The sequence below is a fragment of the Argiope bruennichi genome, chromosome 3 (genome assembly GCF_947563725.1).
Source record: "Argiope bruennichi chromosome 3, qqArgBrue1.1, whole genome shotgun sequence".
NCBI lineage: Eukaryota > Metazoa > Arthropoda > Arachnida > Araneae > Araneidae > Argiope > Argiope bruennichi.
This window is the reverse complement of record NC_079153.1, coordinates 129,588,422-129,609,225: the sequence shown is the minus strand read 5'-3', so window position 1 is coordinate 129,609,225 and position 20,804 is coordinate 129,588,422. Positions and strand designations below refer to the sequence as shown.

The 20,804-nt window shown below is 24.3% G+C and overlaps 1 protein-coding gene across 2 annotated transcripts in view; it reads left to right on the top strand.

Annotated features, from left to right (window-relative positions):
* LOC129962718 (protein Aster-B-like) overlaps window positions 1–20,804 on the top strand; it is a 53,715-nt gene that overhangs the window by 16,029 nt on the left and 16,882 nt on the right. The window contains exons 1-8 of one of the 2 annotated variants that reach the window (XM_056076658.1): window positions 1,679–2,016; window positions 3,171–3,251; window positions 5,950–6,355; window positions 12,262–12,346; window positions 13,094–13,197; window positions 15,957–16,133; window positions 16,721–16,954; window positions 18,715–18,880. In XM_056076658.1, the coding sequence (XP_055932633.1) occupies window positions 1,856–2,016; window positions 3,171–3,251; window positions 5,950–6,355; window positions 12,262–12,346; window positions 13,094–13,197; window positions 15,957–16,133; window positions 16,721–16,954; window positions 18,715–18,880 (1,414 nt within the window). In that variant the 5' untranslated portion in view covers window positions 1,679–1,855. Of the gene's footprint in view, window positions 1–1,678; window positions 2,017–3,170; window positions 3,252–5,949; window positions 6,356–12,261; window positions 12,347–13,093; window positions 13,198–15,956; window positions 16,134–16,720; window positions 16,955–18,714; window positions 18,881–20,804 lie in introns of those variants that run through there. The other variant, XM_056076659.1, reaches the window with a different exon arrangement.

The window sequence follows — 20,804 nt, the reverse complement described above, 5'->3', positions numbered from 1 at the left end:
TTTAAAAAAAATTTAAAATTTCCAAAATTTAGAAAAAAATTGTTTGAATGTTAAGATATCATTATTGGAAAGATAATTTTTTTAAATTTTAAAATGATGTCAAAATACTTTTTCTACTAGAATGCTTCGAAAATTTTCGAGGGGAAACTCCAAAATATTAAGCCTTAATTAATAAAATTTTTAATTACAATTCCAAAAAAAATATCTCCTAAGTACACATTTCCACTCTCCAAATTATATATATGCCAAGTTTGGAAGTTCTAGATGAAACGGTTTGACTTGTAGAACGCCAACACACACATATAAGTGCACTCACAATTATTGTTATTATTAACAGAAATAATTTCCGCTTTAGGTGCTTTTATTTTTGTCTAACCTCCATTTGCGAACTTGTCAGCATTTATAGCTATTTATCGAGAATACTAGTTCTGTTTAATTTCATTAATTCTTTTCTATATAAATTTGATGTTCTTTTGTTCCCTCAAAAACTATTCGTCAAATTTTAATAAAGATTCCATAAATGAACTTAATGAACCTTAAAAAAGCAATTATCCGGATAATCTGTCTTCTAATTATACGTCACCTTTCGTAACATTTTAGCTTCATTTTCTTATTCTTCATTCAATCAGCGTAGATAATAAATAGAATTTTTATTTAGCTTTTAACAATAGTAGGAATTCATGAATTAAATATTTAATGAAAAGGATTTTAATTTCTTAAAGGTATTTTTTTGTTGAAAATTGAGCAAGAACTCGTTTCTGAAAATTGTCAAAATTCAGAAAAAAAAAAAAAAATACACCACAATAAATGAATTGGTGTCATTAGAAAGGTAATTTTTTAAATTTGGAAATGGCGCAAAAATCATTTTTGTGCAATAATATTCTTTATAATTATTGGAGAAAATAAACTCTCTTAATTTTTAATTAATTAAAATTTTACAAGAAAAAAAAAACTGATTCGTAATGTGCATTCGCATTCTCCAAAATATATTTGTGCCATATTTCGAAAGATATCATTTGCGCAGTATTTTTATTATTAGAAGAAATAGCGATGCAAGAAATTTAGAAACACCTTAAGTTCTTTTTTAGTTAAATAGTTAAATATTTTTTTTTAAATCATGAATATTCAACGTCCTGTGTTTTGTAACATGTGATATCAAATATAAGATGATTGGGTAAATGAATTGATAATTAATGACTTCAATTTCTGGAAATCATTAACTATCAATTATTTGGTAATTATGAATATTTCTAATTCTTTTTACACATGCCCCCACATCTGGAATATCTTTGATGACAAACTTTTAATTAATTTTCTCAAAACTTATTTATTTGAGGAGTAAATTCTATGCTGTGACTCATAGGAAAATTCCCTATGGATTTTCTGTCCAAATAGAGAAAAAAATGTTTTCTGTTTTCATTTTTTTTTTCAAGAAACATACGAAAAAGAAACACCTTAAGACCACCTGTACGAAAAAGCTGAAGATTTGATAGCTTATAATTTTTTGTTATGTGATGTTCCTGGATGTTTCTTTCTGGTTGAAATAAGTTTCGTGTTCCATTCTAATCTTGTTTGCATTTTATCTGAAATATAAATTTAACTACAACTGATAAAAGTCAATCAATCAATCTAAATTTTTAATCATATGCTTAGTCATATCATTGACGATGCGATAATGGCAACAGCTGTTTTTGTTTTTATTTCCTTGAGCTTAAGGTTCAATGTTTACCTTCAATATGAAACTTCCTTTCGGAATTTACTTTCTAGAATCTTTATACACTTATAATAACTGGGAAAAATAAACTTTTATTTAAATTTTTATTGTTAGTAATATCTGTGGTTGGAATATAACATCATGTCGGGTTCTAGAAATGTAATTTCGGATAATCAGGCTTCTGCTTCGGAAAATGAAAGTGATCGTTATTCTTCATCAAAGCAAAATAGTTCTCACAACCATAGTAAAAGTTTGCACGCTAATCACATATCAGATGATTCTATTTCACTAAGTAGCCAAAAGTAGGTATTTAATTTAGTTTACGTTAGGTAATAACGTTATTTTTCCTGCTTCATGAGTTTCGCAATTAACGTACATGATTTCGACTTTAATATTTCTTGATTTACCCTTTGGGTAATAATTTTGATAAAATATGCCAGCTTATTTATTTAGTTATATTACTTGCATAAGTATATTTAATATGAGCTGGCATACTAAATTTATGGATCTAATGAAATAAATAATTTAATTTATAAAAATTAAGATGTTGTTAACAAGTGAGACGGAAGGAGAGATTATCATTTAAAAAGTTCTGCTTGTCATTCTAAATCCTAATAAAACTTTATTTTCTTTGATTTTCGAACTTCTATGTTACCAAAGACTTTCAATGTCATTTGCTTTTAACAACATTCTGATCTAATTTTAATGACTTTTAAATATAATGCATGCATTATTTATAAGGTATTATTTAAAATGATTTCATTTCTTTTCTAATTCAAATATGATTGATGATTGTGATTTCTTTTTAATTACTAAGCACTTGATTTTAGTTATTACTGATTTCCTTCTTTGCATTTTTAAAAATTTTTATTCAGCTTTATAAACTGTTTTGTTACCATTATAATAATTTATTGTTTTATAATGTCATTATTTATATTTCATAATAAGTTATAATAAATTGTGTAAGTATATGAAACAGAATGATATAAATATATGGAATAATAATGTATTATTATATAATAATACATACATAATAATAATATAAATACATGAGATAATAAAATAAATATATGAGATATATTTCTATGTAAAAACTTATTAAACAGAATTATGATATGAATTCTTATCATTTTAAATTTCTGTTATTTTTTAAATTTGAAAATTTTTAAGAAGCTTTAATTTTGTTTGATATTATGTTGTATGTATATTTTTTTGATAAATAAATAACTTGGATTTAATAAGTACAGTCTGATGTGTCCTTAATTAAATATGAAGTAGTTCATTTTCAGCTTTAAAACACTAAATAGATTTTTTTTGGCCATTAATGATTAAGAATATTTTATTGGTATTGTGGGCAACATGTTATTTTATGACAATAATGTTATATTTTTTTAATATCTTTTGTAACTTATTTAACAGAATGTTTTATTATTATTATTATTATTTATTTTTATAGAAAATCTTCTTCAAGTTTGAATTTGAATCAATCTGATATTCCAGTGCAAGATGTCTCTGTTTTAGATGGCAATGTACTTAGGTGAGAATCAAAATCATTTTATACAGTTATGCAAGTCAAGGTAGCTCTTATGTTATAATTATGGAAAATACATAGACAAATAATTATATACTTATTTTTACTAAATGTGATGTATATATTGACACTATGTCTTAAAGCAAAGTTTATTGTTTTAATAATGCTATTAATTTTTAATTTAAATATTCTATTAAATATTAAATATAAAAACATTATTCTTTTTGGTAATATTATAGGTCAGTTTTAATTTTTTTAACCCTATATAAAAGCAACAGTTTCTGTATTATATGAATAAATCCAGATGGATAAATTACCTATTCAGGACATAAAAGAAAATCTTTTACTACTTCTTAAAACTGTCATATTGATATTCACACTATTGAAACTGCCAGATAATCTCCTACTGTTCCTTTAAAATAAAAATTTGTAAATGCTGTTTAGAGAAAATAATTTTAAGCTTTGTTTTAATAACAGTGAGAAATTGATAAAACAAAATTGGGAAAAAAAGGCCATTTTATTATATTATTTTAAATGCTGTAATTGTTTGGTGTTCCATTTTATAATAATCAAAATATCTTCTTGAAAAAAAAATGCATTGCTTTAACAAGTGTTTTTGTTTATCTCTTTGTTGCATTGCAATTTAATTATAAATCATTTTTGTTATGTTCATGTTAGTTCATTTTTTTTCTTAATGAATTTGTAATTGAAAAGTTATTTTTCTAAGTAAAAGCTATTAATAGATATATTTTTAAATGCTGGTTTTAATTAAAAATATACTTTATAAATTAGTGATACAATTATTTTATAATATTAAAAATGAAATATCATACATAACACTCCTTTTGAGTATTTTCTCTTCTGCGTCATTATATCCTTAAGTTTAGTGGTTAATATACGACGAAATCATATCTTTCAGAAACATACTTCGTTGAGATATTTTTTTTTTCCCAAATTTTTATCAGAATATTTTTTCAGGTTTATTTAAAAAAGAGAGCAAGAGAGAAATTGAAATCTCAAGTAGGTCAATATTATATTCATAAGCTTGCGAAAAGAAACAAATTTTATTATGAAAAAAACATTTGAATAGCTACATATTATTTATCCACTTTTTTTTTATTTCATATATTGCTCAAAAACCTGCAAATAAAACTGATTTGTATTGCTAAGCTATAAAGTTTACCTTTTATTGCACTCAACTCAGCTTGTTTGAGCTGTAATTGTAAAATTGATTTTAGTAATTACTTTAAGTGATTAAAATTAGCCTATGCTTTATATTATAAATTTGTCAATAATATATTTACTATTTATCTTTTCTTTTTATGCATTATAACAAAATGTATAATTAATACAATTTCAGCATATTAATTTATTATGTAGGTAAGTAACAAATAATTTATGGTTATTGATTAAGTTTTTAGAAACTGATAATTAGCATTATTATGATAAAAAATGGTTACATTTCTTTTTTAAAAAATAATATATTTGAATTTTTTGTTAGAAAAATGATCAATACAATACAATACAATATTTTGAATATTTGACAATGTAGGATTGAAATTCCTTAGCATATTTAAATTCTCTCTTGACAAGTGCTATATTAATGAATAAGGATATAGAATTTGATTGTTGTAATATTAAAACAAACAAAAACAAAAAAAAAAAAACAAATCTACTTCTGGTAAAATAGTAGTCTGCATGCAAATCAATGTACTGTAAAAAATAAAAAGAAAAAAGTTTTAGTTAAGTTTTGAAACTATGTAAATCTGTGACCTTTAGATTATTTGTGTTCTATACAATTTAGTGGATTTGTGTGTGTGTGTGTGTGTGTGTGTCCTCTGTGTGTGTATGTCTTGCATTTAATAATTGAAAATTGATGCTTATATCATTTTTTACAGGATATTAAAAGAGCATTTTTATAATTGCATGATGTATTTCAAATATGTTAAAAAATTTCTTGACACTTCAGCTTTTTTTTTGTTTTTTTGTTCAAACTTTTATTTTACCTTTTCTCTGTATATTATTAAAGTTTAAAATAGCATTATTGTTGAGAGTTCTAATCTTGTTTTATTCTGATACTCTTTTAAAAACTTTGATTCATTTTCTTGATCCTATGATTTATACGCTGATTTAAATTTGTTTATTTTTCCTTCTTACACTAGATATTAACTTTTAAATTATATCTCTCATAATTAAATTACTATATCTGTTTATGAGCAGTGAAAATTTTAATGCTTTTTAACCAGTTAACTACAATTAAAAACAGAATAAGTAAGATGTAAAATTAAACTATTCCTTTGAATATGGAATATATAATCAAGAAGTCACATAAAAAAAATTACTATCTAGTATTAAAAACTAGTTTTGAGTTAGAGGTTACAAAAACATCATTTAATGATAGCATTACCAGTTAAAGAAAGAAAAATTTGTGAAAAAAGAATTTTAATATTCTTTACTATATAAGTTATATGTGACATTACATTTTCCTTTCCATAAACTTATGTATGCACTATTGCAAACTAAAATGTGCAGTTAGTCAGTTAAAAAAATGTTTTAACTTACTAGATCTAACAGTTTATGAGCTTGACTCATACAGTTAGTTTATGTGCTTATTTTATCTAAAAATAACAATGCTTATATACTGTTTTATATAAAAATTTTAAATATTTCTTTTCACTAATGAATTTGAATAAATTATTTACAGAAATAGTCCTAGTGCTAGCTCTGACAAGGAAGGCGGATCTCTCAAAAATTGTGAGGCTAAAAGCACTAATTCATTAACACCTTCAGTTGTCTTGAATTCTGGCAGCAGTTCTGGTAGCTCTTTGCAAAATGTATCAAGTCCTAGAGAATCTTCAGAAAAAGACAGCGACAATCAATATGCATCTCTGGATGCAGGGAGTAACATATCTCCAGGCTCCATCAGCCAAGAAAGTTCCTTGTTCCCTGATAATATAAGTAATTTAAGTCGATCTTCTGAATCTGGAAAATCTATTGATTTGGGACCACTGAAAACACCTGATATCAGTTCTTCAAAATCAGAAATTGTTAAATCTGATAAATTTAGGAGTGGCGAAAAAAAAGAGAAGAAGAAGTCATCATGGTATAATGTTAGTATCTTTAAAAATGAAATTCATTTTTTTTCTCATCTTTTCAATACATTAAGTTATAAGATATAATCATCTACTGTGTTTTAAATCTTCCAACTGTTTAGAGCAAGGTTCCCACAACCCTTGAAAGCTCCATGAATTTTATTTTATTCAGGAAAGAAGCAAAATACATATTGTTTTCTACTGGTGTTTAAAAAATAGGTAAATTTAATATCCATTAATTTTTGAAGGAAAATGTAAACTGATTACTTGATTTTGCCTTAAAAATTTCATCAACAGGAAAGACTGTTTGTTTTGGGTATGCTATCAATATATAACCTTTTCTGTCTCTGTAGTTTGCAGGAAGGGAGAGGGAACAAGCAAGATTGCCACAATGGCTATGAAGGATATTTCTACGCACTTAGATGCTGGATGCACTATTATTATGCTAGTATCTGCTTCTTTACAGTACTAGATGTAAAATTGAAATAATTTTTGAAGTGTATGGAAAATTATTATTCATATAATTCTTGCAATGAGATTTTAAACTTGTTCTGAGAAATCTTGTCATACATATATTTCTTCTTAAAGTTTTCCTCTGGGTCAACAAATGGTTATAACTTAATTTCATTTAGCATTGTCCTTTTACATTAAGAGTGCTTTATTTTAAAATCTGAATGATTTTAATATACATAATCTAATGTTCAACAAAGCATTCAATCCATCTTTGCTAACACAGTGAATGGATTTGTACATCTTTGCTAACACAGTGAGTGTATTTGCACATTCAATTGTTCAAGGAAAAAACATTGAGGTTGAAATCAGATCTATGCTTCTGCTTTTGAAGTTCATTCTGCACCCTAAAATATTTTGCAAGAGTTTTGTAATTCTCTAGAAAAATTAGTTTGAGATAGATTTTTATTGATTAGAATAGATCATTCAATAAATGAGTTTTTTAATTAATTAATTTTTTTTGAAGTAGATAATTGTAGATTGCATGTTGTCAACAATTCCTTTAGATATGGTAAAATAGTATCCATATTGAAGATTGAATACTATTTATGTATTATTTATTCAAAGATTTGCCAGAGAGAAAGAAGTATTTCCTAAAATTTTCTGAGAGTAGGGAATTTCCAAATGTTTTTTTTTTTTTTTTTAAACTAGACAGCTGTAGCTGTTAACAGCTGACAACAGGATATTCCAAAATATAGCAAAGATTCTACCTTTTGTCAAATTGCGATTTTTCTTGTCATTCATGAAAATTATCCAACCACTTTTAATGTTCTACCAGAAACATTGTCATTTTTGGCACAGAATAAATATATATAAAAAAAAGATGATGAATAGCTATTTAAAAAGTTATATTCTCTTGAGAAATGACATTTTTGTCAGTTTAAATACTCTAAATAGCATTTTCAATTTTTCAAATAATTTGTATGCAGTATTAACAAGGTCAATATGGAATTCAATAGCATAGAAAGTTTAAAAGTAATAAAAAATAAAAAAAGAGTGGGGAGAAAAGAATTTTGAAAAATGGAATTAAAAGATTGTAGCGATAAGGACTTTATATATGTCTTCATTTGTAGAGTTTGGGTGAGCTACAAATTGTTTAGATGTAAGGAGATTGGTTTAAAAATCCAATTCCTGCTGTAGCAAAGGAAGGCTTGCCTTTCTGTTTTTCTGAATTCAAAGTGGCTGCAAACAAAAGAATATTATTCTATTTTAATGGAATTTAACAACTTTTTCAATGGTGTGTCTTGTGATTTAGTAGAATATTTGGGAACTTGAATAGCCAAGAATTCAATAAGTTTTTTTTTTCGAAATATTTGGAAGGCAAATTTTTTTAGAATTTCTGTGAACTAATTAAGATTCTGATGATGATATCCTATACCCAGGCAATAGATGACAGAAGAATTTCCATGAATAAAACACAAACTTAAAGAAAAAATTGTGTTGCAAGACTTTGAGTTTTACATAAATTGAAAATAACTATAGGCTAGAAATTTTCTCAATCTCAAAAGAGCATAGATTATATGCAAAGAAAAAAAAAAAAAAAAAAAGAGAGTGGTCACCCTATACACGTTGAAAACATGAACAAACAAAAATTGCTATCACAAAAAGATGGAAAAAAAAAAAAATAGGAAAGGGAAGCACATTACTGATGAATTAAATTATTTAAATTTTTTTAAAAATTGGCGAAAAGTAATGGTTTCTATACAGTAAAAAACTGTGAACAAATTAGCAGAATAAAACTGAGAAGAATAGATATTTTCAATGAAAACGAGATTTATTGTCACACTGTTCGCAGTCCTTTGATCTAAATTTAAATAAAAATTTGTCTCTTCCCATTTTCTCTTCATTCTGCCAGCATTGGTCAAAAATAAGAAAGGAGATTTTTCTGTGATTATTATTTTAAATAAAGTTTGTTTCAGCTTGTATGAATGTATATGTGAAATGCACTTAATATTAGTTTGTGTGAAATTAGTGTCTAGTAGTAGTTGTATCATGACTAATAATAAGGACACTTGTATTGTGATCTTAACCTACTTTAAAATGTAAGTTTCGACTTATTAACTGTCTAAAGTGCAAAGAGATGTCTTTAGTGCTTTTCATTTAAGCATTTAAAAATAGTTAACAAGAAAGTAATGGTAAATTTGAATGTTAAAAAGTGAGAATATTTTGTTTGAGTTTATCATTTGCATATTTATATCTAAAATAGGATAGTAATATTAAGATTTTTAATTTAAAAAAAAAAGATTTTTGAATATATATATATATTTTTTTAATAAGAATGGAAACCTTGTAGAGACTTAGAAAATTAACTAAACAAACAGAATTTAATTCTCCAGATGGTCTGATATTTTGATCTAATAACTTTTTAAGCATGATATTTTAAAGTGGGCAAATTTAACACTTGTAAATTCTTTTAACTCTTAAAAAAATTAGTTTTTTTCTTCTGGATATTTATAAATAAACTTGAATTAATTGTTTTGCAATCAAATACTAAGAGCAGGAAAAGTTGATATGGTCATACAAATTTTTTTAAAAATAGTTAATATTTCAGCATGTTTATACATTAAAATTATATTTAATATACAGTAGTGGATTCAACATTGACGAATTCTTTTGAAAAGAGTGCATTTTTGAGATTTGGACAACTGCAACAATTTTATTAAGAGAAATACCATATAAAGTTATATATCAAGATAATCTAATGAAGAATTTATTTGAGTAATTTTCGTAATAAATGTTTGTATTGGAACAGTTGTTTTAAAATAAAAAAAAAGGGGCATATGAGAATGACATGCAAAAATTCTCGTTTATGGCCGTTAATATTTAGTGAAATAATCTTTGACTTTAATTATGGCTTTGTAACGTTGTCCCATGGAATTCACGAGTGTCTTTAATTCTTGAACTGTTATAATGTGATATTATGATTGTATTTTTGTTTTAATTAATTGGATTTTTCTAAGCAATGTTTTTTCATTCAGCTCCATATGTTTTTGATTGGGCTGTTCCTAGGCCATTTCAATAATGAATTACAATTATCTTAAAACCTTTTCTACTTGTTGTAACAATACAACAGGGAGTTGAATCCTAGTAAAACATAAATTCTTCATTTCTTTTAAGGAAAAATTCACATGCAAAAGATAACAGTTTAGGAATGAGTATTTTCTTAATGTATAATTGAACATTTATATTCACATTAATCAGGCAAATTTTCCTACTTCTATCACTATTATACCGCTTTAATTATAACACTAACAGTAATACAATCAGGATGAGAATTTTCTTCTATTTTTCTCTTTACATATTTTATACCATCACTGTCAAATACTCATCAAACTGTTGCACTATTTTGTTAATATAAGGTTTTGTACAGTTTAATGTTTTCAAAATATGTGTCAAATTTCTTTATATATAAATTTTTATATTTAAACCAGAATCCTGCAATCTACATCAAATGGTCCTTGCATTCAACTTTGCATAGCATTGTGCCATTTTGTGTATTTCCTCATGACTTTCTTCTTTCACATAAGCACAATCTTTTAATTATTCTATCATTATGTATAATTGTGTATCTGTCTTTACCAACTTGATTTTCTACTAATTGATTGTTCTTATACTTCTTGAAAAATTTAGAAATATGGTTCTCAGTTAAATTTTCATCAATTTTTTTTTCTAATTTTATTGTAATTAAAGCCTTGTTCATGCAATAATAAAACTTTACATAATTCTTTGGAAAAAAAAATTTAATAATCACAAAAATTATGGAAAATCATAACATCATTTGCTGCATTCTACTGGTAACAAGATATTACCTTATTCACAGTTTAAACACTCATTATCATTGACTATATTCAAATGAAGAAAAACTTTGTCTTATCAATTAAAGCAAGGTGTGATACTTTTCCTTTTTATTTAACTATAATTTTAAAGACAAATGTTAATTAAGCATAATTTAGTACATTACTTTCTTGGTCAAATTATCTTTAAAATGATATATAATATTATGGTATTACTGCAAGTACCATTGCTGTTATGAGCCTTCAGATTTTCAAAAATGGTCTTTCCATAAATTCTTTTCATAATTTTGGCCAGTATTGTCTATGAATTATATATTAATTATTCAAATATTTTGAGAAGCTTAAGTAATTTAAACATCAAACGTGATTGAATCTGCCTCACTTTTAATTATTGTAATATAAGGAACAAAAGTATATTATAAATGAAGCGATTTTTTTTTTTTATTTTTTACTCTTCATTTAAAAGAATTTGATGGTAAATTGTTTTAATTTCATCTCAAGTTCTATGGAGCTTTTAAACAAGTTTATTTTTAATAAATGAATCTATGCATCTTAAAAATCATTAAAATAAATATGCTTCACTACCTATTTTCAGTAATAATGCAATTTTTCAAAATTTGTAAGTTAAATTGTAGTAATACTATTTAAAGTAGAATAAAACTCTTTTTTTTTTTTGCACATTTCATTTGAACTTCTTCTAAGATTATTAAAATATTACATTAAATTCTGTAATGACCAATAATTTTTATATAAAATATTATTGATCATTATATAATTGTTAGAGATAAGTAAAGCCAGATATTTTTTAAAAAGCAGAAAGAATATCAATCAGTTTAGTGAATAAAGCTATTTTCAATAAGTTTAATCTGCTTGATTAAAATAACTAAAAATTTATATATATATATATATTTTTTTTATTTCATTTTTAAAAAATAGTTGTTTTCTCAAGTTAAATACAAAGAATGAAGTAAACTATGAAATAAAACTGTTAATTGTAAAAGTTATTGGATATCATTAGATTTTGTAAATTTTAATAGTAAATTTAAATATTAATTTTTGACAGTAAAATAATAGCTTGGTTATTCTTATCTTTTTTTTTTTTTTTAAATACAGTTTGGAGAAAAAAGAGCTTATATGATTGATGCAAAAAGGGGGGGGGGGAGAAGGAAAAATAAAAATATATGTTTTTAGTCAAGATAAAGTAACAAAAAATAAATGCTTCTGTCCATTTAATAATTGACGAATTTCTTAACAGGCTAGATAAATGCTTAATTGTTCTTCCTGTGTTAAATATGGATGTAAAGTAGAGAGAAAGTTAAACATTTGTAGGAATTTTATTATCTTACTGATACTGATTCCACAGAATCTAATGCATAGTGTCTACTATAGTTATAATTCCAAAAAAGTAACATAATAGATTTGATATTTTAAAAATAAACCCTCTAAACTGTAAAATTCTGTCAAGCTTCTCCTGATTGATGAGGTATCAACTTTTATTTTACTTCTCATTTTGTCTGTAAAAATTATTAATTTATTTGTAATTTTCAATCATTTTTTTTATATATATATGAGAGAAGAATTTTATTGCTAAAGAAAAATAAAAATTGTTTTGTCTTTCAGATGCTAAATCCAACTTATAAATCTCGAAGTGAAGATTTTAAGAGACTTTTTAAAGACCTTCCTGATTCTGAGCGTCTAATTGTTGGTAAAAAATAATTGTTTTCTTTTAATTTTTTTCTTGTCACGAAATTGCTATATAATTTTTTTTAATCAGTTTGAATTCAATATGAATGAAAGAATTGCATTTGAAATCATCAGATTTTGAAATGTATTCCTGTTTATTCTAAAATTTTTACAATGATTTTCATTTTTTTGTGTACTAAAATTTATGATAAAAACCTATTACAAAAATAATATAACTTAATAAGTTTTGCTATTTTTTAACAAATCATTTATGTATTCAAATATTTTAATTCTTTTTATTTAAATTAAAAAAAAATTCATGTCTTAACATTTATTTTATATATTTCTCTCTTTCGAAACAAAATAGTATCAAATTAAATTTTTAAAGAGTTCTTAAAATTAGGATTTTAAAAAATGACATGTTTTTTACCTTTAACTTTGTATACAAATTGATTTTTTTTTAGCTTGATAAATATTTTTATTGATGGAAAATATTTTACTATATTTTCTTGCTTTCATATTAGTAATTTAAATATTATTCTGATTCTAATATTAATATTTATATATAATTATTTAATGTTATTAATTTTATATCCCACTATTACTATTTGTGAATGGTTTAGATTTAATAATTATGATTATGAAAAGTGGAATACATCAAAAAGTAATATTTTAATTTTAAACTTGTAGATTTTAGTTTTTAAAGTCAAATTAAAAATCAGATCAGAAATTTTGTCAACTTTAAAAAATATTTTTAATAATATTTTAGATTATTCTTGTGCATTGCAAAGGGACATCCTTGTTCATGGAAGACTTTATGTATCGCAAAACTATATTTGTTTTTATGCCAATATATTCAGATGGGAAACCTTTGTAAGTATATATTTCAGTTTGCATCAATTTATCTCATTTACATTTAGTTTGCAATTCTTTAAGAAAAAGTATTGTTAAAATGTAAATATTTACTAAGATTGTTTTTATATATATTTCTGAATTTCCATAATTTTTATTAAATCATGAATATATAATATTTTTAAAATTTGTTAATTAAAATTATAATAAAAATAGTTTTAATTGTTTGCAAGTAAAACATGTTTCAAATTTTTGTTTTGTTGGAAAAATCAGTAAAAATTTGCAGAAAAAAAAATCAAAGGAACTGTGAGCTTTGTGAAAAATTTATTATACAGAAAGAAGAAATTGCAGTATTTTTCATGCTCTGCATTTTGCTTCAGATATTCAATATAGAAGAGAGTTTGTTATTTTTTTATTTTCTTGTATCTAATACATTTTTTTTTAGAGGGGGGGGTTCGTTTTATGCAAAAGCTATAAAATTATTGACTCGTCTAACTCTAATGAGAATAAATGAAAAAAAAAAAAAAAGATAAATTTTATTTCATAATTACTTAAAATGTTACTGAAAGCTGCAATATTAAAATTTCCAAAAATATATTCAATAAATTCTTTGAATTACAACTAAAAAACAATTCCAGTTATTGCATTTAATTTTAATCATGTCTAATCCTTTTGTTTCTTCTATTGCTCAATCATTTGCTTTGATGTCATGTTTTGTAAAGATATATATATACGTTTAAAGAGATCTTATCATTCTTTATCATAATACTGATAAACAGACTGATAAATATTTTTTGTTGTAATTCTGTTTATTTTCATTATTATTAGATCTGAGGTGGTTTGTTTTTGTTATGTTTTGAGTAAAATTTCTATAATGTTACTTTTATTACATAAACTTTGTTTTCCAAAATATGTAAAATTAGTTACAGTTGATTGTTTAAGATCCCTTTGTTCAAAGGGCAGTTTTTCTGGAACTTAAAAAAAAGAATGTTTGAGTGCTTAGGTTTATATATATTAAAAAAGGTAATTATCTAATTTTTCATCTTTCATTCAAAAACTTTTTATGAGATTTTTTTTTTTTTTTTTTTTTGCTATTTTTTCTTCTTTCCAAAGATTGATATATATATTCTTTTGGAAGTAATAGTTCACAATAAATGAATGTGAGATTTAATGATAGTTATTTTTTTCTTCAGATATTATTTCATTTGTTTTTTTGTTAGAAATAAATGAACATTCTATTTTGTAATTAGTCAATTTTTTTCTCATTTTGTTAATGAATTTGAAATGATGTGTTGAAGATAAGTAAATAGTAATGAAATATAGTTTATATTAAATGCAACATTAATCTGTTATTTTAAGATGTAACAGATTTTCAAATTCTGATCTGCAATTGAAACAAGCCATTTTGGTGACAAACATTTTCAGTTTTCTATGAAAATCAAGAAATTGCATTGCTAAACTTCAAATTTTGATAGATATATAAATCATATTATTTTATAAAACCTTATACCGTTCTGTTCATTTTACTGCACATTTACTTTATTTTTTTCTATTAATTTCACTTAAATTCATAACAAATGGATGGATGCACTCTCCTATTTCTAAGCTTTTAATAATGTAATTTAATTTCTAACCTAAAACAATATAAAAATTAGCATTTTTCTTCATTTAGTTAAGTATCAATCTAAATAATTTTTAATTAAACAAATATATCATTTGCTTTTTCTGAATATCTGTTTTGTCAATCAAGATTTGTGTTAAAAAGTAGATTTCCATTACTTTCACATTTCATTGTTTTTTTTAAAAAATTTATATTGATAGCAATTGCGATTGCAAAACAAAACAGGAAAATACCTGTGACTCTAATAGTAACTTTTATTAATAACTTTGGTATTCTTTCAGAATTCTAGTTTTTTTTTTTTTTTATTGTGATAGGAAAATCCAAGGAAAACGCTAGTGTTAAACAAAGCTGCAAAGAAAATATCTCACAAAGTTGTCAAATTGTAGAAAAATATTCATCTTAAAAAATTTGGTCCCAAGTCTCAAGAACTTCTTTCATATTTGAAACTTGCATACAACATGAAGTTACTTATTGTACCAATTTGACTGATTCTCAAAGCAAACTGTGAAATGCTTTTTCAGTCTTGTAATAAAAAAGTTGTAAAAAAAAAAGCACATTAATTTATCCAAGATATGCTGCAAAGGTCCACTGACCATTAAAGACCTGAAATATGCTAATGAGGTTTGTTTACTGCTAAGTGCTGGCTTCCCCCTCAAATTTGTAGTCCTATGGCATTTGTCTTGGACAATATACTTCTTAAAGTATCCTTGGAAAAATCATATGCTATTAATTTCTCACTTTTATAAATATTTTGAAATGAATATAAAATTCATTTGGGCTGTAGTTTTGATCCCTCTGCCCTTCCTTTACCAGAATTGGGTGCAGTTTTTTAAAAACTAGAGCTGATATCTAATTGTGATTTTTTTTCTCTGTGTCCTGTTTAAATTTACTGAAGTTGAATGAAAACTGATTTTTATAAAATAAAAGTTCCTTTTTAAGATTCTCATTTTGTTTTTCTCGAATAATTTAAATTTTGGAAGCAATTAAGTTTGTTAACTTGCAGTTAAAGCTTGTAATTAGATGCATTATAAAAGCATGTGTGTTTGTAGACATGTGTTTTATCTGTATAATAATCAGATAAAACTTTAAATTATAATAATTAAAATGCACAATTTTTTTGTAATATTTTTACTAATGTAGCATTTTGAAAATATTTCAGCTTTTAATCCGCTGTCGTGATGTCACTAGCATGACCAAAGAGAAAACTGCTCGTGTGATTCCTAATGCTATTCAGATTACCACAGAAACCGAAAAACATTTTTTTACTTCCTTTGGTGCTAGAGACAAAACATTTCTCATGCTTTTTCGCATTTGGCAGAATGCATTAATAGAACAGGTAATAATTTTTTAATTATTATTTTTGTCAGAAATGTTTAATATTTTTACTATTAATTGAAATCTGTTTTGAAATTAAGTTTCTCTTGAAAATAAGCATATAAATATATGTTAAGTTTTTTTTTTTTTTTTTTTTGCTTCCTTTTATCTTTATTTTTGTAAGAAAAATTGATTTAAAATAAAAGAAAACTCAAGGATTGGCATATATTGTTTAAATTTTCTGACTGTTCACCCTTTATCCATTGAGTGTCTGTTTCAAATATTTATCTTTCTTTTTTAACATAAATAAAAAATAAATAAATTGTTTGTTTTGGAGCCTGACTTTTTTCATTGTATGATTGGATGAAATGGCATTCTTCCAAAAGTGTTAATTTTAGTACACAGTGAGATATTTTTTATTTACATTTGGAGACAGTTCCTTTGAAATGACTAATGTTATTTGCTACTGAGTGTTTATTATTTTAACAGGGTTATTTATTATGTTTGAAATCTGTTATGACCATGCTAGTTGCAGCATATAATAAAATCCAAGTTAAATGCTGTTGATAAGGCAATTAAATTACTGAAATGATGTTTTTTTATATTTAGCCCATGTCTTCTCAAGAGTTGTGGCAATGGGTGCATTTCAGTTACGGTGAAGAATTAGGACTTACGAGTGATGATGATGATTATGTAGCTCCACTTGTTGCTGATGAAGACATAAAAAGCCTTAAGCATTCCGACCAAAATATGTTAAAGTACACTGAGAAATCATATGAAAAAGGAGATTCAACTAATCTTCAAGAAAGTGCCAGTGAAGTAATGATTGCAGAAGAAAATTCAGTAAGTTAACTTTTAAAATTTTATTGTTATTTAAGAAAATCTTTTATGACAAACTGATAGTTTAGAGTAAATTAAATATTTTATTTATGTATATATGTTTCAATTATATATATATATATATTTGTTGCAGTTTTACAAAAAGAGAAACAGTTATTTAAATACGGCATTTATAATTCTGATTTCATGCTTTATTAAAACTTGTAGTTGTAAGAAATGTTTTCAATAATTACAAATCATTATTGAAAATATTTTACTGCATGGTTAAAAACTCACAAATAATCAGAGTTACTTTTAATCTAGATATATGTGGATTTACATTTTTATATACTTTGAATGAAATTTTCAATCTGTGGAATGAAGTTACTATCCTACTCAAATCTTCTGTTTGTATTTTAGACAATGTAAAATATCCTGGAATATTTATAGCTTAAATGCTGTTTTGTGTATGAGATATTTATTCTTGATTAATGAAAATTTTCAGTTATATCAAATAACAAGGTGAAATGTTTTTAAGAAATAAATGTGCTCCATATTTATAATTTAACAACCTAAAAAGTCAGTTTTCTTGGTGACAAAGCTGGATGCCAAAGGTGAATAGTAAAAGCCAAAAATGAAATAAAGTAAAAAGCACTGTATGTGTCATGTTTATTGAAATGAAATTAGATATACTGATTCAGCAAAATCATAAGAATAGATATGAAAAGTTTACATCATAACACACATAAATTTTTGCATGACATAAAATATTTCTGATGATAGTGGCAATACCAAATAAAGAAATGAGTCAACTTATGGCACCGATAATGTTGCATTTTTGAAAAACATGGCAAAAAAAGTTTTCTGTTAGTAATGGTGCTATTTTAGAATTTTATTAAACAAGACAACAAAAAGAAACCCTTGTAATGTCTAGTACTTAATTAATAATAACTTATATAGATTTATCTAATTGTTTTCATTTTTCATAAAATTTTGAAATTGTAGAATTCGAGAAATTGTATATGCAGAAATTTAATAGTTAAAGTTTATAATGTAAATTCATAATGTAATGAACATTGTGAGGTTATATATTTGAATTTTTTTTTCTTTTACTTAGTTTTTTTACTTTTTCTTAAGTTCTATATATTGATATTTCTAGAATACAAGAGTAAAGTTTTTTTCAAGATACATTCAGATATAAAGTAATTTTAATTTTATTTCTAAAAATGTTTTGAAAAATATTGGTAAAATTTCTTTTTATAGTAATAATTTAAATTTTTTTTAAAGAGAAATGTCTTATTTCTTGATAAACAGGATATATAAAAGTAAAGAGTCTGTATATTTATTAAAATTCCTTTATTTAGGAACTTAACTGTCAAATTATTTAAAATCTGTTTTGAATATTATTTTTTTTATATTTAATCAAAATCCAGAGAGCATTAAAAATCAATTGACTTCCACAGTTATTCTATTAAAAATATGGCTTGACGTAATGTCTGAAATATGAGCTACAAACCAAAAATGTCATTCATTTTGAAGAATATACTATAAGCAAATATATAGAGAAGCAATCCATAACAGTTTGTGAAATCAGTAGACATCAGAAAATAGTTTAATAATTTTTGTAATATTATCAAAAATTGTCATAGAAAATAGTTACTGACAGCTTTATGCATTTTTTTTACTCTGTTAATTATATAATACCTTTATGTTAAATGAGAATAAGATTTTCTTCTTGCTCATTTGAGAAACATATAATTATAATCTCATTTTATTTTTTCTAGGAATCAGCCAATGGGATGGATAGGAATTCTGATCCTCCCCCTTATAAAGTAATAGAAGAAGAAGAGGCTTCACAGCAAAATGATTCAAAGTGTGCTCTTAATCAAAAACTCTCTGAGAATCCTACAGACATGAGTGATACCACAGAAAGCAATGATAATATTGAAGGTGTCCTATAATTTTATGTTATAATTATTTTCTATGCAGAAATCATTAATCGAATTTCTGTTTTCATTACAAGTTGCTGATTGAAGGAAGATTTGTAAAGCTAATCTCTTATTTCATGTTTGCTGATATACCTGTATTTGCACGGGATGAAATTTTCTTGTTATTTTTGTTAATGAGAAATTAATGGTTTAGTTGATAGTTAGAAAATTTCGTCAAAACCTTATTTATGCTTCAATGAGAACAAAATTTTAAATGCAGTTTTTAAAAGGGAAAAAAAAATTAATATATTACCATTTGATGGAATTCTTTTGCATTCATAAACAAATGTTTTTTAACTAATTTATTTACTGTGTAGATAGTTATTTAATATAAAATATGATATACAAAATCTTGCTGTCATAAGCAACTTTATTTTTAATTAAAATGGGAAACCCTGTTGCTATTTCAATATCTAATAGTTTCTGAAAAAATTTATGACATGCAATTTTTAAAATCTGCAAAAAGCTGCTTTTCCTTATAAATTATTAATATTTGTAAAAGAATCATATAAAATTTAGTTTAACCTCATAAGTGGCAACTTAAATATGTGGATATAAATGGAAATGGAATGTAAAGTTATTTATTTTCAACTCTGAGCTTCAATTGCCATTGACTATTAAAAACAAATGTTGGAGTTTTGAATCAATTTTCAAATAACAAAAAACTAATATAATTTTCAAGTTAAAAAAAAAAACAGTTTTCAAAATCAATAAGATAAATTAGCTTTTATTTAATTATACCTTTTTACTATGTTTTTGACTTCTTTAAATTCTGTTTACTAAATAAATCTATGATGTCCTCACATTATTTGCTGGTGCAAAGGGAACATAGTTATTAATTTTTAAACAAATTCATATCGCTAAATCTTTACTAAAACCTTTCATAGTCTATGCAAGGTTTTTTTTTTGGGGGGGGGCAACAAAAAAATTTGTCATTTCAGTTTTGTTGTATAATCTTTTTTAGTTGTATAATCTATTTCTCCATCCCAGGCAATCTAGCTGGGATTTTTATTTCTAAATGTTCAGCACCAGTGCTGCTTTATCATATTTTATTTGCTCTTTTTGCTAAACTTTGTTCCAAAAATTAAGAAAGAAAATTAGAAAAAATAATTGAAAACATTCTGGCTGCAGTTTTTTTAATTCAAAATTAGTCAACAGAAGTGTAGCTCATCTGCTTTAAAACTCATTTTTCAGAGCTCAGTGATTGTTTTATTGAAGGGCCAATATATATATTTTGATTGAATGGAAATAAAATTATCTATTTTAAAAACAAAGTAATTAATGAGTAAATGGTTTAAATTTAGACTCTGTGTTAATTTTAAAATTAAATGGGTGCATCATTAATTTTGTTAAAGTTTTTTTTCATCTGAAAATAATTGTTTGAAGCGTTTAACTAATCAAAAACAAAATTACTATTTCTTGCATTTTCATTACAAACTACGAACAAATAATTGTAAAAATATTTTATTTCTTATACTTTTGATATATTTAAAATTTCATTAACAATTATTTAACTAATGCGTGCATGATTGTGTGTGTGTGTGTGTGTATTTTATAAATAAAATCAGTAAGGGGCCTGAAATTTTAGTATTTATTGACTTCAGAACTAAACAAAATATTGAATAATTCATTTTTTAATCTAGAAATTTCTTTGAAATTTAATATAAGTTTTATAAGCAATATTTTTTTGTTTTTACTTACCTTCTATTTTCTTCAGCTATTCTAAGGATATGCTTTTAAATAGTTGAATAAAAGGACCATATAAATGTTCTTAGCTTTAAAAAATAATTTTATTTCTGTTAATAAATTCCAAAAATTCATTTTGGAGATAATAAAAAGTAATCTCATTTTGATGTCTGTATTTTAACACTTTTACAACTGACCTG